This window comes from Poecilia mexicana, unplaced genomic scaffold (genome assembly GCF_051168715.1).
Source record: "Poecilia mexicana isolate PSO_F unplaced genomic scaffold, ASM5116871v1 scaffold_2, whole genome shotgun sequence".
NCBI classification, from domain to species: Eukaryota; Metazoa; Chordata; class Actinopteri; order Cyprinodontiformes; family Poeciliidae; genus Poecilia; species Poecilia mexicana.
The window spans coordinates 56,891,010-56,906,936 of record NW_028263371.1 but is presented as its reverse complement, the minus strand read 5'-3'; the positions used below and the strand labels follow the sequence as shown (position 1 = coordinate 56,906,936).

Below are 15,927 nucleotides of genomic sequence, written 5' to 3'. Positions count from 1 at the left end.
AGGAGAGGAAACATTACATTTTTACTGCTAAAAACAATCTTTGAAAATACAATATGATTAATTTTATAATTGACAGGGTGCTGATTTCTTTTTTATTTTAATTTCTATGAATAAAAAAAAAAAAATTTTATTATTTATAAAATAATAATAAAAACAGGGCCCCCTGTTGGTCAGGGCCCCTAGAATTGTCATCACTTCCCCCCCACACCGCCCCTAGCTATTTAGCAAGCTAAATATTTATCTTACAAACAAAATATTTGGTTTGATGCTTAATATTTAGCTTGCTTAATTAGCCCCAAACTAGTTAGCAAGATATTTAGTTTTCAAACTGTGCTTTGCTTGAAACTAAATGTTCAACTTGCTAAACAAAAAATGTAGTTTGAAGTTAAACATTTTAGCTTCATAGTATTTAGTTTGACAGTAAATTTAGAAATAACTTTAGTTGGAAATTTTTGCCCTAACTGGCGAGCACTGCAAATATTTAGCTTATGTACAAAATATTTAGTTTGATGTTGAAACTAATTTACAAACTAAACATTTAGCTTAAAACTAAATCTTTAGTTAACCGGAATATTTAGTTCTAAACTGTAAATTTTCTTAGTGAGCTAAATAGTTAGTTTACTAACGAAGTGAATATGTTGGTTTAGTTGTTGTTCATAGGAAGTGTTGCCTTTCTTCAATCTGTTGCCCAACCAATGAATGCATTTTGCTGCCAATCAAGTCCAGTTTGTACCGCCTAAACAGGAAGGAACCGCACAGGATCACCAAATGGAGACAAATCAGGAGGAACTGACTGAAGCATCGCCATGGAAACGGTTTAGCATCATTTGACCTCCACAGCCCACATCTCTGCCCTTTGGGCCGTCTTCTGATTGGTTCCTTCCTGCAGGATGATGCTGCATGTCTCCAGCTGGTTTCTGGAACAATGAGTTTGCTGAACCCAGCTGGTCTCCAGAACCTCTCTGGGGAAGGTTTCTGACACCTTGTCGAATCGGTGCCATGAAGAATTAAGGAGGGTCTGAAGGGAAAAGCGGGTCTAACCTGGAGAGTCTATATTTAGCTAACTCAGGTGTCTTTATCTACTCCCCAATCTTGTTCTGTTAGCCTAGTTTCATGTTTCTAAACAGAAGCAGGTGGTCCGAGTCCTCGGTACCCCGTATGACCGCTTCTTCCAACAGATCCAAAAATAGAGCGGGAAAGGTGTTAAATATAGTTCATGTGATTTTATTTCAAATTTGATGAGTCTGTTAAAGTCTATGGTTACTCCTGGGTTCTGAGACGGCTGTATAAGTGGCCCAGCTGCTGACGGGGACCTGTGGCTCTGCACATTAAGGTAGTAACAGGAGAGCAGAAACCTGTCTCGATGACGTGTGTGAAATGAAGAAGTGAAACATTTTGCATGCTTTCCAAAACTGCTCCTTTCCTACCATCCCTCCTGTGGGAGAAATTATGAGCAAATCCCTCATTCTGGCAGCAGAAACTGTATTAAAACAGGTGTTTCAGAAGACAGCTGGCAAAACGAACCGCTGCTGACCTTTTAAACAGCCTGGTCACATGGTAAAAAGATGATCATCACCTAATCCTCCCTAATTACTCTGTTACGTCCCTTGGAGGCCCAAGGCAAACAGTGTAGATTTTTGCTGCTGCACGCATTTCTGAGCAGCGAGTATCCGCCGGCGACCAGCCTCAAACGAGCGCAGAGAGAAACGGGTCAGACTACAGGCACAGGTCCTACCCGGCATTCATGTTTTTCCCAGAAGCATTTGCAGAGCCTCGGTCCTGCAATGCTGGGGCCATCTGGGAGTTCTCTCAGCATAAAGCCCGACATGTGCTGTGGTTTGACCTTTCACAGCACCAACTATAATATTATCATAAGCTGAGGCGATCCGATTGCACTTCTCCCTGCGGTGGGATTCAGTATCCATATGTAGTGATGATAAGCGAAAACCTTCCCTGGCTGTTTGTATCCCTCTCACCCAAATGTGTTCAAGTGACTCTCAACACTTTAGTTCTGCACAAACACGTTTCTTCTGCTTATGTCACAATTAAAGGGTTTCAGATCATCAAACAAAGAAAACGTGTAGAAATCAACCTGGAGATTTCCTCTCCAGGTTGATTTCTACTCGTTTTCTTTGCCGCAGCTCTCTTCAGGGTCCATGAATGACACAGTATGGTTAGGTGGAGCTACTGGTGTCACCCAACACCAACCAGTGATCTGGAGGCAGACAAACGTAGCTAGTTTGTGGTTGTACTTGTAGGCGTTTGTGTTTAATCCTTCCTGCCCAGTGAGAGTCTGACTGGCGGTGGAAACGCTCTGAATATGCTCTAAAATAATGTACTGACTTTACTGGCCAAGAGCGCACCGATCAGTGGAAGCTGACTGGTACATTTCGGTTTGCTGTTTTGTCTGTTTCCATTGTAAAAGTAGATCAGACTACTCCATTCCTGTAGGTCCACAGGACAATGGTACGGTCCGGTTTGGATGGTGCTACTGGCGTAACACAACACTGTCATTGATTGGCTGACAGAAAAAATGTCACTAGTGCATCATATTTATCATCTTACTAGTATGATGCAACATTAGGCATTTGGGTTTAACCCTTCCTGCCCAGTTAGACTCAAACAGTCTCCTGAATACGCTGGACTATAAAACGGCATCCTGAAGCGCACCGAAAACGAGGCATTCAGCTCTGCAGGCGTCACCATGACCTTAACGCCATCAGTTAAGATCATGAGTCAGCAATAAAGATGAGAAAAACTCTAAAAATGGCCTCCATGTAAGAGTTCCTACGCCAGAACCATTGATGATCCGAACGACCCATCTCATATTTACCAAAAACATCTCAACGATTCCCTCGAAGGTGACAGTTTTCTTTGCTGCTTTAGGGCATGGATGACTGTTTGGTTCAGATCCAGAAAAGTTTCTAACACCACTTTATCGTCTCTGAAGGTGAAGTGGATCAAACATCTGGTGAGCTGAAGACTCCAGCAACACATGAATGACCTTCGCATTTTGGCTTGCATCAAAGTCCAGATGAAGGCCACAAGCTGACACGTGTTGGTAAGTTCATGTGTAGCTTTAGTCTTCAGCCGCCCAACTGATGGAACCAGAATCCACCATTTCATGGCTTAAAATTCAAACCCACTTTGGCTACGCAGCAGGAAACTGGCCCAAAGCTGTCAGTAGGTCCACCACTGAACGCTGCCAACCTAGAGCGATTCATCGAAGCAGGATGGGTCGGAGTTCCTCCAGAGACGTTACAGACTCTGTATCAGTTACTACACATGGTTAAGTTTGGGGTAATTTACTTTTTATGGATTGTATTGACTCTATGTCCTTTTAGCATAATTAGATTATTTCTGTTTGGTGAAAGATGAAATGCCACCTTTTGTTTTTCAAACATCTCTGAAAACCTCAAGCAGTCCTGGAAAACAGGGTTGACATGACAGACTGATGTCTTCAGGAAGCAGCACGGCCATAAATTAGCACGCTGTTAGGGATTTGCTTAACTTTGTGGTTGAAATTACAGCACAAATCTGTGAAGCACGTATTGCAGCCAGGGATAATGTAACAACTATATCTGTCAAAACCCGAGGGCCGGGCAGCTGGCACTAATCGGAGGAAGAGAGTTATGAGTGCGAGCTGGCGCGGAGTGCCGCTCGCAGCTCTGCAGCATGCCTGCTCTCATTCCAGAGGTGCCATAATGAGTCCTGGGCTGATCAAGATACTCTGGCTTTTGGACAGAAACTAACCTCAAGAGGCAGATGGCACTCTGTGGTTTGCTGTTGTTAATCTGGGAAAATGCAAAACAGGCAGGAAATGACAAAGAAAACCTTGGTGATCCTACAAAGGAAAGGGGAAAAACATTTTCTGTCATTGGGGACATGTGACCTGAATGGGCCACGTTCAGGAGCGGTGGCCCCTCAGTGGATCCTCTGAGGAGGAAAGATTGGTGGCTTCACAGCCTCATAAAGACGGCGTGGAGTGGCCAGAGTCTCTGACACCAAAGACTCTGGTGTCAGAGGAATCCAGAAGGACTTTGGTTGACCTGAAGGAAGTTCTGGAAAACGAAGGGCAGCCCACTCTGCATCTGCTTTGTGAGGATTGGGTGGGGAGCGTGTTGTCCTTCAAAGAATGGACTGAGTGAGAGGAAGGTGAATCTGTTGGCATGGAGGCGATTGCTGAGGTAGGGTCAGGAGATCCTGAAGACTAGGATTTTGTGAGGTTGGGGAGGCTGAAGCGTCTCTTCAGGGTCATGTGGAGGATTGGGGCAACGCATCGAGTGACGAGCAAGCTAAATATTTAGTTAGTTCAGGGCTAGCTAAATATTTAAGTTGAAGCAAAATAATTAGGTTCTAAAACAAATAAAGCTGGACTGTGTGACCCTGCAAAGCAGAAAGGGCAAAGCAGAGAATCAGAGGAAGCCATCTTGTCTTCATCAGCCCTTCATGCTTTTCAAAGCTAATCTTTAGACCAGTGTTTCCAACCCTGGTCCTCAAGGCGCACTGCCCTGCATATTTTAGATATTTCCCTGCTTTAACACATCCCATTTAAATGACTGCAGTTCAGAAAAACCTTGTTGATCAGTCATCAACTGAAATCATGTGTGTTGAAGCAGGGAAAGACCTGAAACATGCAGGGCAGTGTGACTTGAGGACCAGGGTTGAAAAACACTTCTTAAGATAATCCAGACGTTGTTTGTTGGTGTCTGAATTTCTATTTCTGGTACTTTGGATCAATAAACCCAAAGTACTGTCTTTATATTATCATCAAATTCAAGGGAATGTACCATGATCATCGTACATCATCAGGGTACAATGATGTTAATTTATCAGGGAACTTAAAAAAAAAATGCCTGCTCCGTAGTTTAAATTTCTATTAACTTTACACAACAGGAATCCGGTCCAATAACGGGGTCTCCAGCTGCCTTGGAATACTCCCTCACCCCCTAACATCCTTCTTCCCGCTCTCTCACTCGGACTTCCTCACCTGTCAGAGGTGGAATGTTGCTGGCGGAGACGGTCCTCCAGGGTCCAACTCATGACAGATGTAACGACGCTCAGTGAAAATGTTTACCAGCAGCTGCTGTCTGCTGCAGACAACAAGCTGCTGCAGCTCAGGATCAACCAGGAGCTTCACCAGGCTGGCAGTCCAGACCTGAGACACAATCTGAAGATTAGGGTCTTGGCAAAGAGGCTTCACAACCTCACTCTCTAAGAAATTAGAAATAGAGATGGGCCATAAAGATTTCTAAGTTTATTTTCTGCTTCTTATAATGATAAAACATATTTGGAGTCATTTAACAACAGATTGAATGAGACTTCATCATCCTGCTGCAATGTCCTCAGAACACAAAATAAGCAAAAATCATAAAAGAATGGATTATTAAAGAGGCTGCATTAAGTTGTGCGTCAGCAGCTCACAATAACTCGGGTTATTTAGCCTGTCATGCTAGAAAACGTGGGGATTTTTTTTGTCATACTTTCACTAATATTCATACATATTTAATTAGCACGCTAAATATTTAGATTGAAGCCGAATACTTAGCTAGCAAGATAAATATTTAGTTTGCCAATTAAATTTTAAGCTAGATCAGATATGCTAATTCACATACCGATGACCGGAAGTGGACTATAAAAATAAAAGCTGGATCTTCCGAACCCTTTCCGAGCTGTTGCTAGTGTAAATGTTTATTAAAATGGCTCATTACTTGTTGTAAGCTAGACTATTGGCATGTGATGAAGAAAAGAAACATCACGAAGAAACGATGACGACATGAACACCAATTGAAACGAATCAGCCGCGCTTGCTTTTATTTTGGTCTATTTGCGTTTTATTTTGGTAGACGTGAACTACCAAAATAAAAGCTTACGTGAACTAGCATATTAGCTAAATATTTAGCTCTGAGCGAAGCTAAATATTTAGCCTTGAAACTGAATATTTTGTTTGAATCTGTGACATTTATGAATTAATGATTAACATGATAAAAATCTGACTTTGAAAATGTTTAGGCTAAATAATCCAAATCTTTGCTGTTAAATTCTGACTGTATAACTTTACAAACGACGTTCCTACTTCCTGTAATCAGATTTTAATAAATATTGTTACATCCTGTTTTTGTCTTAGAGAGTAAAGGTTTCATCATTATTTGTAATTATTGTTGGAGGCATTTACATGTCATCATGTATGAATATTATTCATTCTGCAGAGACAAAAGAAAAAGGAGAATCTTTGAAAAACTATTTTCCATCAAACTTATTCACTTCGTTGCTTCAGCTTCCTGAAGACCCCAATGCTGCATTTCAATAAAGTGGAGCTCCAGACTTTGACTAGGCCGTTGCAGATTCTTTCCATTTTCTGCTGTAGATTAGTTGCTGTGTTTGGATCCTGGTTCTGTTGATGACCCGGTTTGGACCCACATTAGATAAAACTCAATAGTCAAGTTCCGTCCAGAGTTTTATTTTGCTAATAACTAAAACATGATGTGAAAATAAACATGTTAACCTGCAGAAACAGTAAATCTGCTGCAGCTGAGCCCATTATGGTGTTTGTGTTTTTTGTGGCTGCAGCAGCAGCAGCTGGGTGGCTGCAGCCCGGAGAGGAAGCAGCCTCCACGGATCCGCTCCGCGCCGCCGCCGCTCTCCGTGGCAGGCCTCCAGCTGAAGTGTCTCTCCGGAGCGGAGCTCCTCTCGCCCCCTGCTGGGCGGAACCAGGCCCGGCCCGGCCCGGCTCGGCGCCGCGGTCACATCCTGTCCGGCAGCGCGACATCACTGGGAAAAGACAAGTCAGGGAAACTGGGACCAACTGGACCAGACCCTCCGGTTTAAGGTTCTTAGTCATTTTATGTATTTTTAAGCATAAAAATCTAAATTGATCAGCTTTAAAGAGAAATGGGGGGAGGGGGGAGATTTCCTGATTTTTAAATGTAAAGGTGAGATGAATTACTAAGAACTGAAGTTAGTTTGTGGGGCAAGTTTACATTAATGTGATATGTCAATAAATCAGCTGATTTATATTAAATCTGTCATATACACATCTCAGCTGTTTGAATATGAATTCATGCACAGCTTGTTAAAGATTATGATGTATTCATCTACTTATTGGGTCGCACAAAACAGCTTTCCATCATTCCAAACACAAACTTCATGATATTTTATGACAGATCAACGTGTTGCATTGGGATTAAATTAAGAAATGAGTTTATTCTGTAAAAATAAAGTCTAAAATGTGGAAAGCTGTTCAGAGCTGGTGGAGATAAAACCCAGAGGAAGTTGGTTCTGAGTCAGTGGGGCTGAATAGAAATGCTCACCACATTTTTCAGATTGTGATTGTTAAAAAAGACATATTTGTGTAAAATACACAGAAGTTAGTTTTAATGTGTCAAAGAGGAGATGTAAATACTTTTGCAGGATGTTGTTGATCCTGAAGTTATTTTGATTCACATCTGAACAAACATCAGTGATTTCCCTCATTAATGTTTGAGTGAGTTATTTCCAACATGTTTTTATTCAAAACACATTTAAAGCAATATTTGGATTATTTTTGGATTTGTTAGAATATAACTGCAAATTTAAAGAAAATTACGAAACTATTTTAGGTGCAAAATGTGAAAGAAACCAGCAGAAGAAGAACCAGAAGTCAACAAACAAGCTACAGACTTTATTTGTTGAAACAAGTACATATAGAGAGTTTCTGAATAACATGTTTTATTTGCTACATTGTGGTTTTTATACACACCATCAGCGGAAACAACTGCACACAATACAAATTATCAAACATATCAAAATCAGTTTTTACAACTCTTTTTGTAGCCACCAACTCGTCCTGTTGGTGTCCATAGTGCAAACTGGGTCACTCACATCTCGGGTTCACTGCGCCTTCAGTTCAGGGCCGACGCTACAATCAGGACCGCTCAGCTGGGTTTACCCAAAACTGGTTCTGCTCCAGTCAAACCGCCATGCTGGGGAGAGTTTAGCTAAATATTAGCATGACTAATGGGGAAATGCTGCTAACCAGACTGTTTTTGGCTTTGGTTCGTTACTTCTCTGGATGTTTCATTGTTAGCGGCTCAGCTGGGGTGAAATGTGACTCCAATGGGTCTCCAAATGTCAGACGATTAAACTGGTTCTCACAAACGTAGCAAAGCGTAGAAACGAGTGTTAGTCTGCCCAGGCTTTTAAGTTTACAGTCAAAAATTAACAGCAATAATCTGAGTTATTTGAGATCAGAGAAAAACATGAGGGTTCATTTTTCAAACTCACATTTTCACCATGTTATTCATTCATATCTAAATGTCAAAGTTTCAAACTAAATATTTAGTTAGCAAGCTAACTAGTTAGCTTGGTAGCTAGCGCAGAGCTAACTAAACATTTATGTAGCTCAAATCTAACTAAATATTAAGCTAGCTCAGAGCTATATGTTTAGCTTAGAGCTAAATAGTTACCTTGCTCACTGAATACTTGTTAAGCTAAATTTAGCTTGTTAACTAAATAGTTAGATTCAAACTAAATGCTTAGTTTGAAACTGACATTCATGAGTATCATGAAAAAAATAGGACTGAAAAGTTAAGCTCCATATTTTTCTCTGTCAGGTTAATTAACCCAAATAATTGCTGTTAATATCATCTAACTTTAGTCCTGATACAGAAAAGAGAGACAGGAACTTTGGGGGAGAATAAATGTTTTTGGTTTAACTTGGATCATTTCTGCCAACATTCACTTCACGGTCCATCAGGCGTTGTTCTGTTCTCGCGCCCGTCTGGCTTCGAGCCGGGACGGCTAAAGTTTCACTGGAAGAAAGAAAGCTACAGTATGCTGGTGGTGAAAGCGCCGCCCTGCAGGGAGCCGGGCTGCTTGTGGCCTCAGGTGGCTGCAGGAAAGCGTCGGATCGGGCGGATCGGTCTGGAGTCTGAAGGGTTGAGGCGCGGCGCCCGGGCTCAGGAGCAGCCGCAGCGGTCCACCACCATGGACGGGATCTTACCGTAGATGATCTGCTCCTTGTCGTTGAAGTAGAGCATGTTGATGGGGGACATCTTAGAGGGGGTGCAGCAGGGGCCCGCGGACCCCCGGGGGTTGGCCTTGTTCACCAGGTGGGTGTGCGGGTACTTCTGCAGGTACATGTACTCACACTCCCCGGAGCAGTAGTTAGCCTTGTAGCGCTTTGGGGCGATAATCCAGTCCCAGCCAAAGTCCTCAAAGTCCACGGTGAGCGGGTAGCGGCAGCAGCGGGACTCCAGCGAGTTCTCATCGCAGTCCAGACCCGAGTCTCTCCGGGCCCGCCGGGGCCCCTCAGACACCTTCACCTCCATGAACGGTTGCTGAAATGACAGAACACAATGAGATGGATTAGGAAAGCTAACTATTTGCTATAGCTAAACAATTAGCTAGCAAGCTAAATATTTAGCTTCAAACTAAATATTTAGTTATGCAACTAAATATTTGACTTCAAGCTACTGTACATATGTAAATTCAGTTGCTGATAACTGGGAGTGGATTATCAAAATAAAAGCTTCCATGCCGCTTCTTGAACTCCTGTTTTCATATCTCTTCTTCATGTGTTTTCTTGTGCAACAGTTCAACTTAAAACAAGATCGGTGGATTCAGTCTCACCAGCAGGAGTTCCTGGAAGTTCTTAACACACAGCTTTTATTTTGATAGTCAAATACATCTTCACAGCATGTGAATTTGCATGTTGGCAAAATATTTAGCTCTGAGCTAGCTAAATATTAAGCTAACTCTGAGGTAAATAAATATTTTGCTAGCTCAAAGCTAACTTAATGTTTGGCTAGCTCAGGGCTAAATATTTACTGATAAGACCCAACTTTCAGTTTAATAGTCGACTTTTACTTATTGTAAATATAAATATGCATATTACATACATATTTAATTTCTAAAGTAAATATTTAGCTAACTACATAGTTTAGATCTACTTTATTATTTAGTTTGGATCTAAATATTTAGCTTGCTAACTAAATATCTAGTTTGAAACGGTAACGTGTGAATGAATGAATAACGTGGTGAAAATGCGACTTTAAAAAGCAAACCTCCATGTTTTCCTCTCATGACCGGCTAACTAACCCAAATTATTTCGGGTAATTTTTGACCCCGATGGAGCGGAGTCAGCGTTCAGCCTCTAATTTCCTCCTGGCAGCGAGTCTTCAAACATGTCACGGAAACATGATGAAACCGCGACTTTCAGAGAAATTAAATCATCAGACGGTTGGTTAGCTGCTGCACAGGCCGGAGGCAGCGCTGGAGCTGCTGGTCATCGATCGCCCCGGGTGTGTGTGTGTGTGTGTGCAGGCAATTACTCTGATTTGCAGAGTCACACGGAATGCGGAGCGGCTCGATGTGATTGGTCCAGGTGAGCCAGCCTGATTACTTCCTGTTTGACCGCCTGCTGCGGCTGAACGGCACGAGCCAAAGTCAGACTCGATAAAAAGTTCATTGCAGTACGGAGGAAGTGATCAGATTATCAGTCACTTATGACCAAAATATAAAGTCATGAAGAAGGAGAAGAAAGTACCAAAAAATAAAATCAGGCAAAATCAAAATTTTCCAATCTTTGAGTAAAAACCTTGAACGGAAGCTGCAGGTGAGTCTGTCTGCTGAAGTTTTGGTGTTTCAGTAAAATCCAGAACTTTTTCTCCAGTAAGAGTAGAAAGTACAACGTAGTAAAAATACTCCTAAAAGTACATTTCTTCCAAAAAAGTTACTCAAGTAAATGTAACAAGTTACTAACCAGCTCTGTTTACGCCTGCAAAGGTCAAAAGGTCAACCTCTTTCTGACCTGGAGTTTATTTTGAAAGTATTCCTCATTAGATTTTAGCTGATTTCTAACTTAACTCTGAACGTTTTACAGTGCAGGTGTCCAAACTGCGGCTTGGGGGCCATTTGTGGCCCTTGGAATGAGTTTGGGTGGCCCCTGATCATTTTTATAATTACTAAAGGATGAGGATTTCAAATTTATTTCTTTTAAAATACTTCCTACAATGCAGCGTATTTTAGTTACTATTCATATTCTCTTGTTCTTGCTTTGATTTTAATACAGTTATGCTGTAAACATATTAGATTTTTTACAGTTGATCCAAAAACTTAGGAATCAGAACAACTTTCTTTTAATCTGAAACCCTAAAAATGTTTTATTTTCTACTTTGAGTTAAAATATTGAATTTTAAATTAATTTATAAGCAGATATGAAGAAAAGTATAAAATAGTTTTGCTACTTTAATCGAGGGGAGAAGAAATCAACTTGGTGATTTTGTTGCTAAGGAGATTTCTCTGCTTGTGGGCCGGAGAGCCCACAGCATCACTCTGTTCCTCAGACAGAAACATAAACACGACTTTGACCCTCATGCTGTTCATACGGCTGTAGAAACGATCAGGAACCGGTTTCTGGATCAGAACTCAACCTGGCAGCAGCTTTAAGATGACCTCTGACCCAACACACCTGCAGCTCAACGCTTCACACAAAAATCGAAAACAGAAAAATCGTCCGACAGACCGGTTGGCTTTTCTATAAAATCCCCTCAGTGAGGATGGAAGAAAAGGCTAAAATTCAGATAAAGTTATAAAATGCTGGTCCTGATCAGAACCAGCGGTTCTGGGTTCTGTGGAGCCGCAGCACGACGGAAACACCAAGGAAACTCAGTTTTATCCTCAGAAATCTTTAACTTGTGTTTTTTACAGTATGAAGTTTGAACTTTGCCCCTCCCCTACATATTTCTGCTGATTCATCACTAAAGGTTTTATTCATGAAGACTCCAAACTGACCTCCCTCCATCATTAAACCTGATTATTCTCCTTATTAAATGATGACAGAACCCGACTGACGACATGAAGAACAGGTCCGCCTCTGAGGTTCTGATTGGACCAGAACAACATCAGAAGCGCTGCAGGCCTCCCTGAATCAGTAAAGGTCAGAGGTCATGGTTCAATGGTAAAGAAGAGAGAAAAATGGCCTCCAAGACCAGAGCTACAATCCAACGCTCTCCACCAAGTCCGAGCGGCCTAGTCAAAGCCCAAACTTAAATCCAGTTGACACCAACATGTTGTTCCTACAAGGCTCAATTTACTCAGCAGAGCGGGTCAAAGGTCATCCACAGTGACCTTAAAGCAAGTCGACTGGGAATCATAAATGTTTCCAGAAATGAACAAATGAAACATTTATATGAACATGTTACAAAATGTGAGTTTATCGTGTTTTATTGTGTTTTTATCAAATCCTGCACTTTGGTTTTGTTTCTGTCACTTCCTGGACGATTTCGACTTGGCTGTGATTGGCTCCTTTCATCCAGTAAACACTCTGATTGGATGAAACGGATTTGCTGCGTTTCTTTGACTGTGATGGATACAGAAACATTTCGTGGCTTTTTGTCCTTGTTGGTGTTCCGTAGTAAGCTGCTGCTCAGCGTCACCAGTTATATATGCGCTCACATCGGTTTGACTCAGACAAAGCCACAGACGGGCAACAGTTAATAAAAATGAAGGATGTGAAATAGTTTTATCACCAGCTGCTGGTCTGCAGGTGGGATAACATTTCCACGCAGAACCAGGTTGGTTTGGTTCTTTTTTGTTTCCTTAATAAATGAATTCCTGGTTTGAAAACACTTTTTTCTCTTTTTCTAACTCGGTCAGTTTAGGAGGAGTTAAAGTTAAAGAGTCCCGAAGGATGACCTGAAAAGTTTTCATGAAACTCAAACTGCAGGAAAATATAAATGATATTTGTGGCTGAAGCTCCGGGCGGAGCGCCGCGGACTCACCAGGCCGTCCTCCCCGGCCTGCACCGCGGTCACCGCCAGGTCGTTCCCCCGCGAGTCGAAGGCCTTGATCTCGATGCCCCAGTTGGTCTCCGGCTGCCGCAGCCACACCGCCACCACCTGCTTCACGTCGATGCTCTGCCACGAGCTCACCCCGGCGTTCACGTCGATCTTCAGGGAGCGGATCCGGACGTGCCTCCTGCCGCCGTCCGTGGCCGGCATGAGGCGGGAGATCTGCAGGAACACGGTGGTCGCCTCGGCCGCGGGGCGCATGTGCACCCACAGCTGCGCGCGCACGATCCGCGTGGCCTGCAGCTTCTGCGTGAAGGAGAAGAAGCAGCACGTCGGTTCCCCGTCCTCCTGGACCGCCGGGTCGGCTGCAGGAACACAGAGACATGGCGCACGGAGGGTAAATATTTACAGATAGAACATGGAACCAGTTCGGATGATCTTTAGGTTCTGCTGTTGGCTCCGTGTCCAGCGGACCCTGCAGGCTGCGAACAGAACCAGAGCCGCTCGGAGCTGCAGCTTCTGGCTTCATGTCAGAAGGAAAGAGAAGAAGGTTGTTTTATTTGGGAAGGTGACAGCTGAAGCTGGTTTCAGAGGTGCGAAAAACAAACCGTTCAATTCGACTTGGAGCTGCGCTTCATCTGAGGGCGGATTCAGAAACTTTCCGGATCCGGACCTGAATCCCTCCATCCCTGTGCATCACTTCATCTCATTTCTGTCCCTTTTCCTCGTTTTATTGTTAAAACGTTTTAAAACCGAAAAAGTGAGTGAATGTAATTTGTTTTGAAGATAAATAAAAGCTTTACTTGCTTCTGTGATGCGCAAAATTTCATTTTACCAACATGTGCAATAAAAATAAACAATTTGTGTCGCAAACTCGAACAAAAATACAATTTGTGATCTTGATGGTGCTTAATTCACCAGAATCACCTAAAAACATCCAGGTAATGTCAAACTTTATGTTTTTATTGCGATTTTATGTCCGTAAAACTTCATTTCATTCACAGAAATCAAAAAAACAGAAACTTTGTCTTGCAAACACCAACAGAAATACCGTTTTTAATCCTGGGAATTCCCATTAATTCTCCATTATCACTGAAAACATCCATCTGATGTCTCACTTAGTGGCTTTTATCGCCTTTTTTGAGCGTAAAGCTTCATTTTACCCATTATAAAACTGTCTGATGCACAACCTAAAAAGCTAAAAAGCTGTTTGTTGTCTTGATAAGCTCCAGTAAAAAGCAGCTTCAACACCTAAGAACTCAAAGAGATGCCAAAATAAAAGCCGTTTTGTGCGTAAAATCTTGTTTTACGCACAAAAATAGTCAAGAAACCGCCAAATTGTTCTGCAAGAAACACATAAAACAAAAAGTCTTCGGGATTCTTCTTCATTCATATATTCACGGCCAACATCTAGAATCTCCATGCGACGGCAAAAAGCTCCTTGCTTGCAGTTCTGAGCGTAAAATGTAGCTTTACGCACAGAAGACGCGTTAATGGAGCAGAAAGTGGAGCTCGAGGCAGACTTACGCTCAGTGGCCATGATCATCAGAGTCTCAGTGGTCGCGTGCTCGTCGTCCTCCGGTACCAGATCCCGGCTGTCGTCTCCCAGCACGTCGTACTGGTCCAGCAGCTGCTGCAGCGGCGGCGCCTTGGGCAGCAGCAGCTGCACCGCGTCCCGGCTGATGTTGGGCGCCTCCTTCATGCGCAGTTTGCTCAGAATCTGCGACTTGATGGCGTTGATCCGCATGGTCTTCATGTGCTGCCGCACCTCGCAGGTGAGGCACTGCTCCGTGTCCGTGGGGCTGGTGGCGGCGGCCGGCTGTGGCTCCGGCTCGCTCAGAACAACAGGACCCAGAACAGCCAGCAGGCTGAGGCACAGCGCAGTCCGGGACAGGTGCATGGCTCTGCTGCTCGGCTTCAGGTGAACGAGAAGGAAAAGATCCGCTGCGACGTGATGCGCCTCGGAGCTGCGTGGGAAAATGAGCAGCGCTGACGGGCGTCATAATTTATTAGTGCGCAGCTTTTTATACTCCAACTTTAGCCTGTTACGTGACCATGATTGGCTGGAGAGGAAACGATGGATTCAAACAGAGTGGAATAACTTTTTATTAGATGAATCAGATTTAAAAACCAAAGCATGTGAAACATCTGTCAAACAGGATAAAAAAAACTTTAATGTCTCAGTTTTTCCTCTTCGAGTCACAAAATATTGTCTTGCAGCTGCTGATCATGGAGCGACTGCGGCTCTACAGAAAAATATTTTTATTAGTTCAGAATTTTGTGTTTCCCCGAAAAAATCTCCAAATAAAACGACATTGTGCTACAAAATATTCATGACGGAAAAAAATATTAATAATTTTAAAAAATCAACAACATTGGTTAAAATCATTATTAATGTTTCTGTTGAGGAGGCAGCGCCATCATGTGGCGTGTTTTATATCACATGAGTTCGCGTTAGAGGATTGAATAAATACATAAATATTAAAATAATCCATGGAATAAACATTAGAAATTATATGGAGAATTGTATCTGCGAGATCCTACAGCCTCAGCATCGAGAAAAGGTTTTCACATTTGGTGACGTTTCAACAGCAGACTTGTTTCATTCGGGGTTTTTGAGACATAATTCATAATTCCGAAGAAAAATAATCCAAAACACAATCTGAAAAGTATGGAAGTTCACTTCCACCATAAAAGAAACCCAAGATATAATTTTGACTTGTATTAATAAGATATAATGAGATATAAAGTCATGACTTCGAAGTTCAGTCGTAATTTTCAGATAGTGATAATTATGTGATTCAGTAATAATTTCGATTTCCAGTCATGTGAGATTTTGGCAAGCTTCCGTAGAGAACCAGCGTGACTTCCACAAATATAACTTTTAAAGTCAAAATTATGACTATTTATTCATTTTTCTCACTTCCTGTTGGGCTTTTATTTTTCTGTCATGGCGGAAATGGGCTTTAATAGAAAGCGTGACTTTTAGAATAACGAATCAGTTTATTTTATTTTTTTACTTCTCTTGCTATGTTATGTTTTTATTACTTTAAATATTTGAAAATCAAAAATTATGGTAGACAAAGTTATATCCTCAAAATGTTTTTTATTTCAGTATTTGGGTTGTAGTTTTTCTGCGCGGAAATAACGTCACGTG

General features: G+C 42.2%; 1 protein-coding gene and 1 long non-coding RNA gene across 2 annotated transcripts; one reads left to right on the top strand and one right to left on the bottom strand.

Moving 5' to 3' along the window:
- Positions 1–7,639: 7,639 nt before the first annotated feature.
- mstnb (myostatin b) lies at positions 7,640–14,763 on the bottom strand. The gene is made up of 3 exons (XM_014973510.2): positions 14,298–14,763; positions 12,762–13,135; positions 7,640–9,317 (listed from the first exon to the last, which is right to left on the bottom strand). Exons 1-3 carry the CDS (start codon positions 14,668–14,670, stop codon positions 8,937–8,939), a joined length of 1,128 nt encoding a protein of 375 aa, XP_014828996.1. The 5' UTR covers positions 14,671–14,763; the 3' UTR covers positions 7,640–8,936.
- Positions 12,415–13,585, top strand: LOC106907687 (uncharacterized). The gene is made up of 2 exons (XR_015762201.1): positions 12,415–12,554; positions 12,642–13,585. It is a non-coding gene; the product is annotated as an uncharacterized LOC106907687 (long non-coding RNA).
- Positions 14,764–15,927: the final 1,164 nt, after the last annotated feature.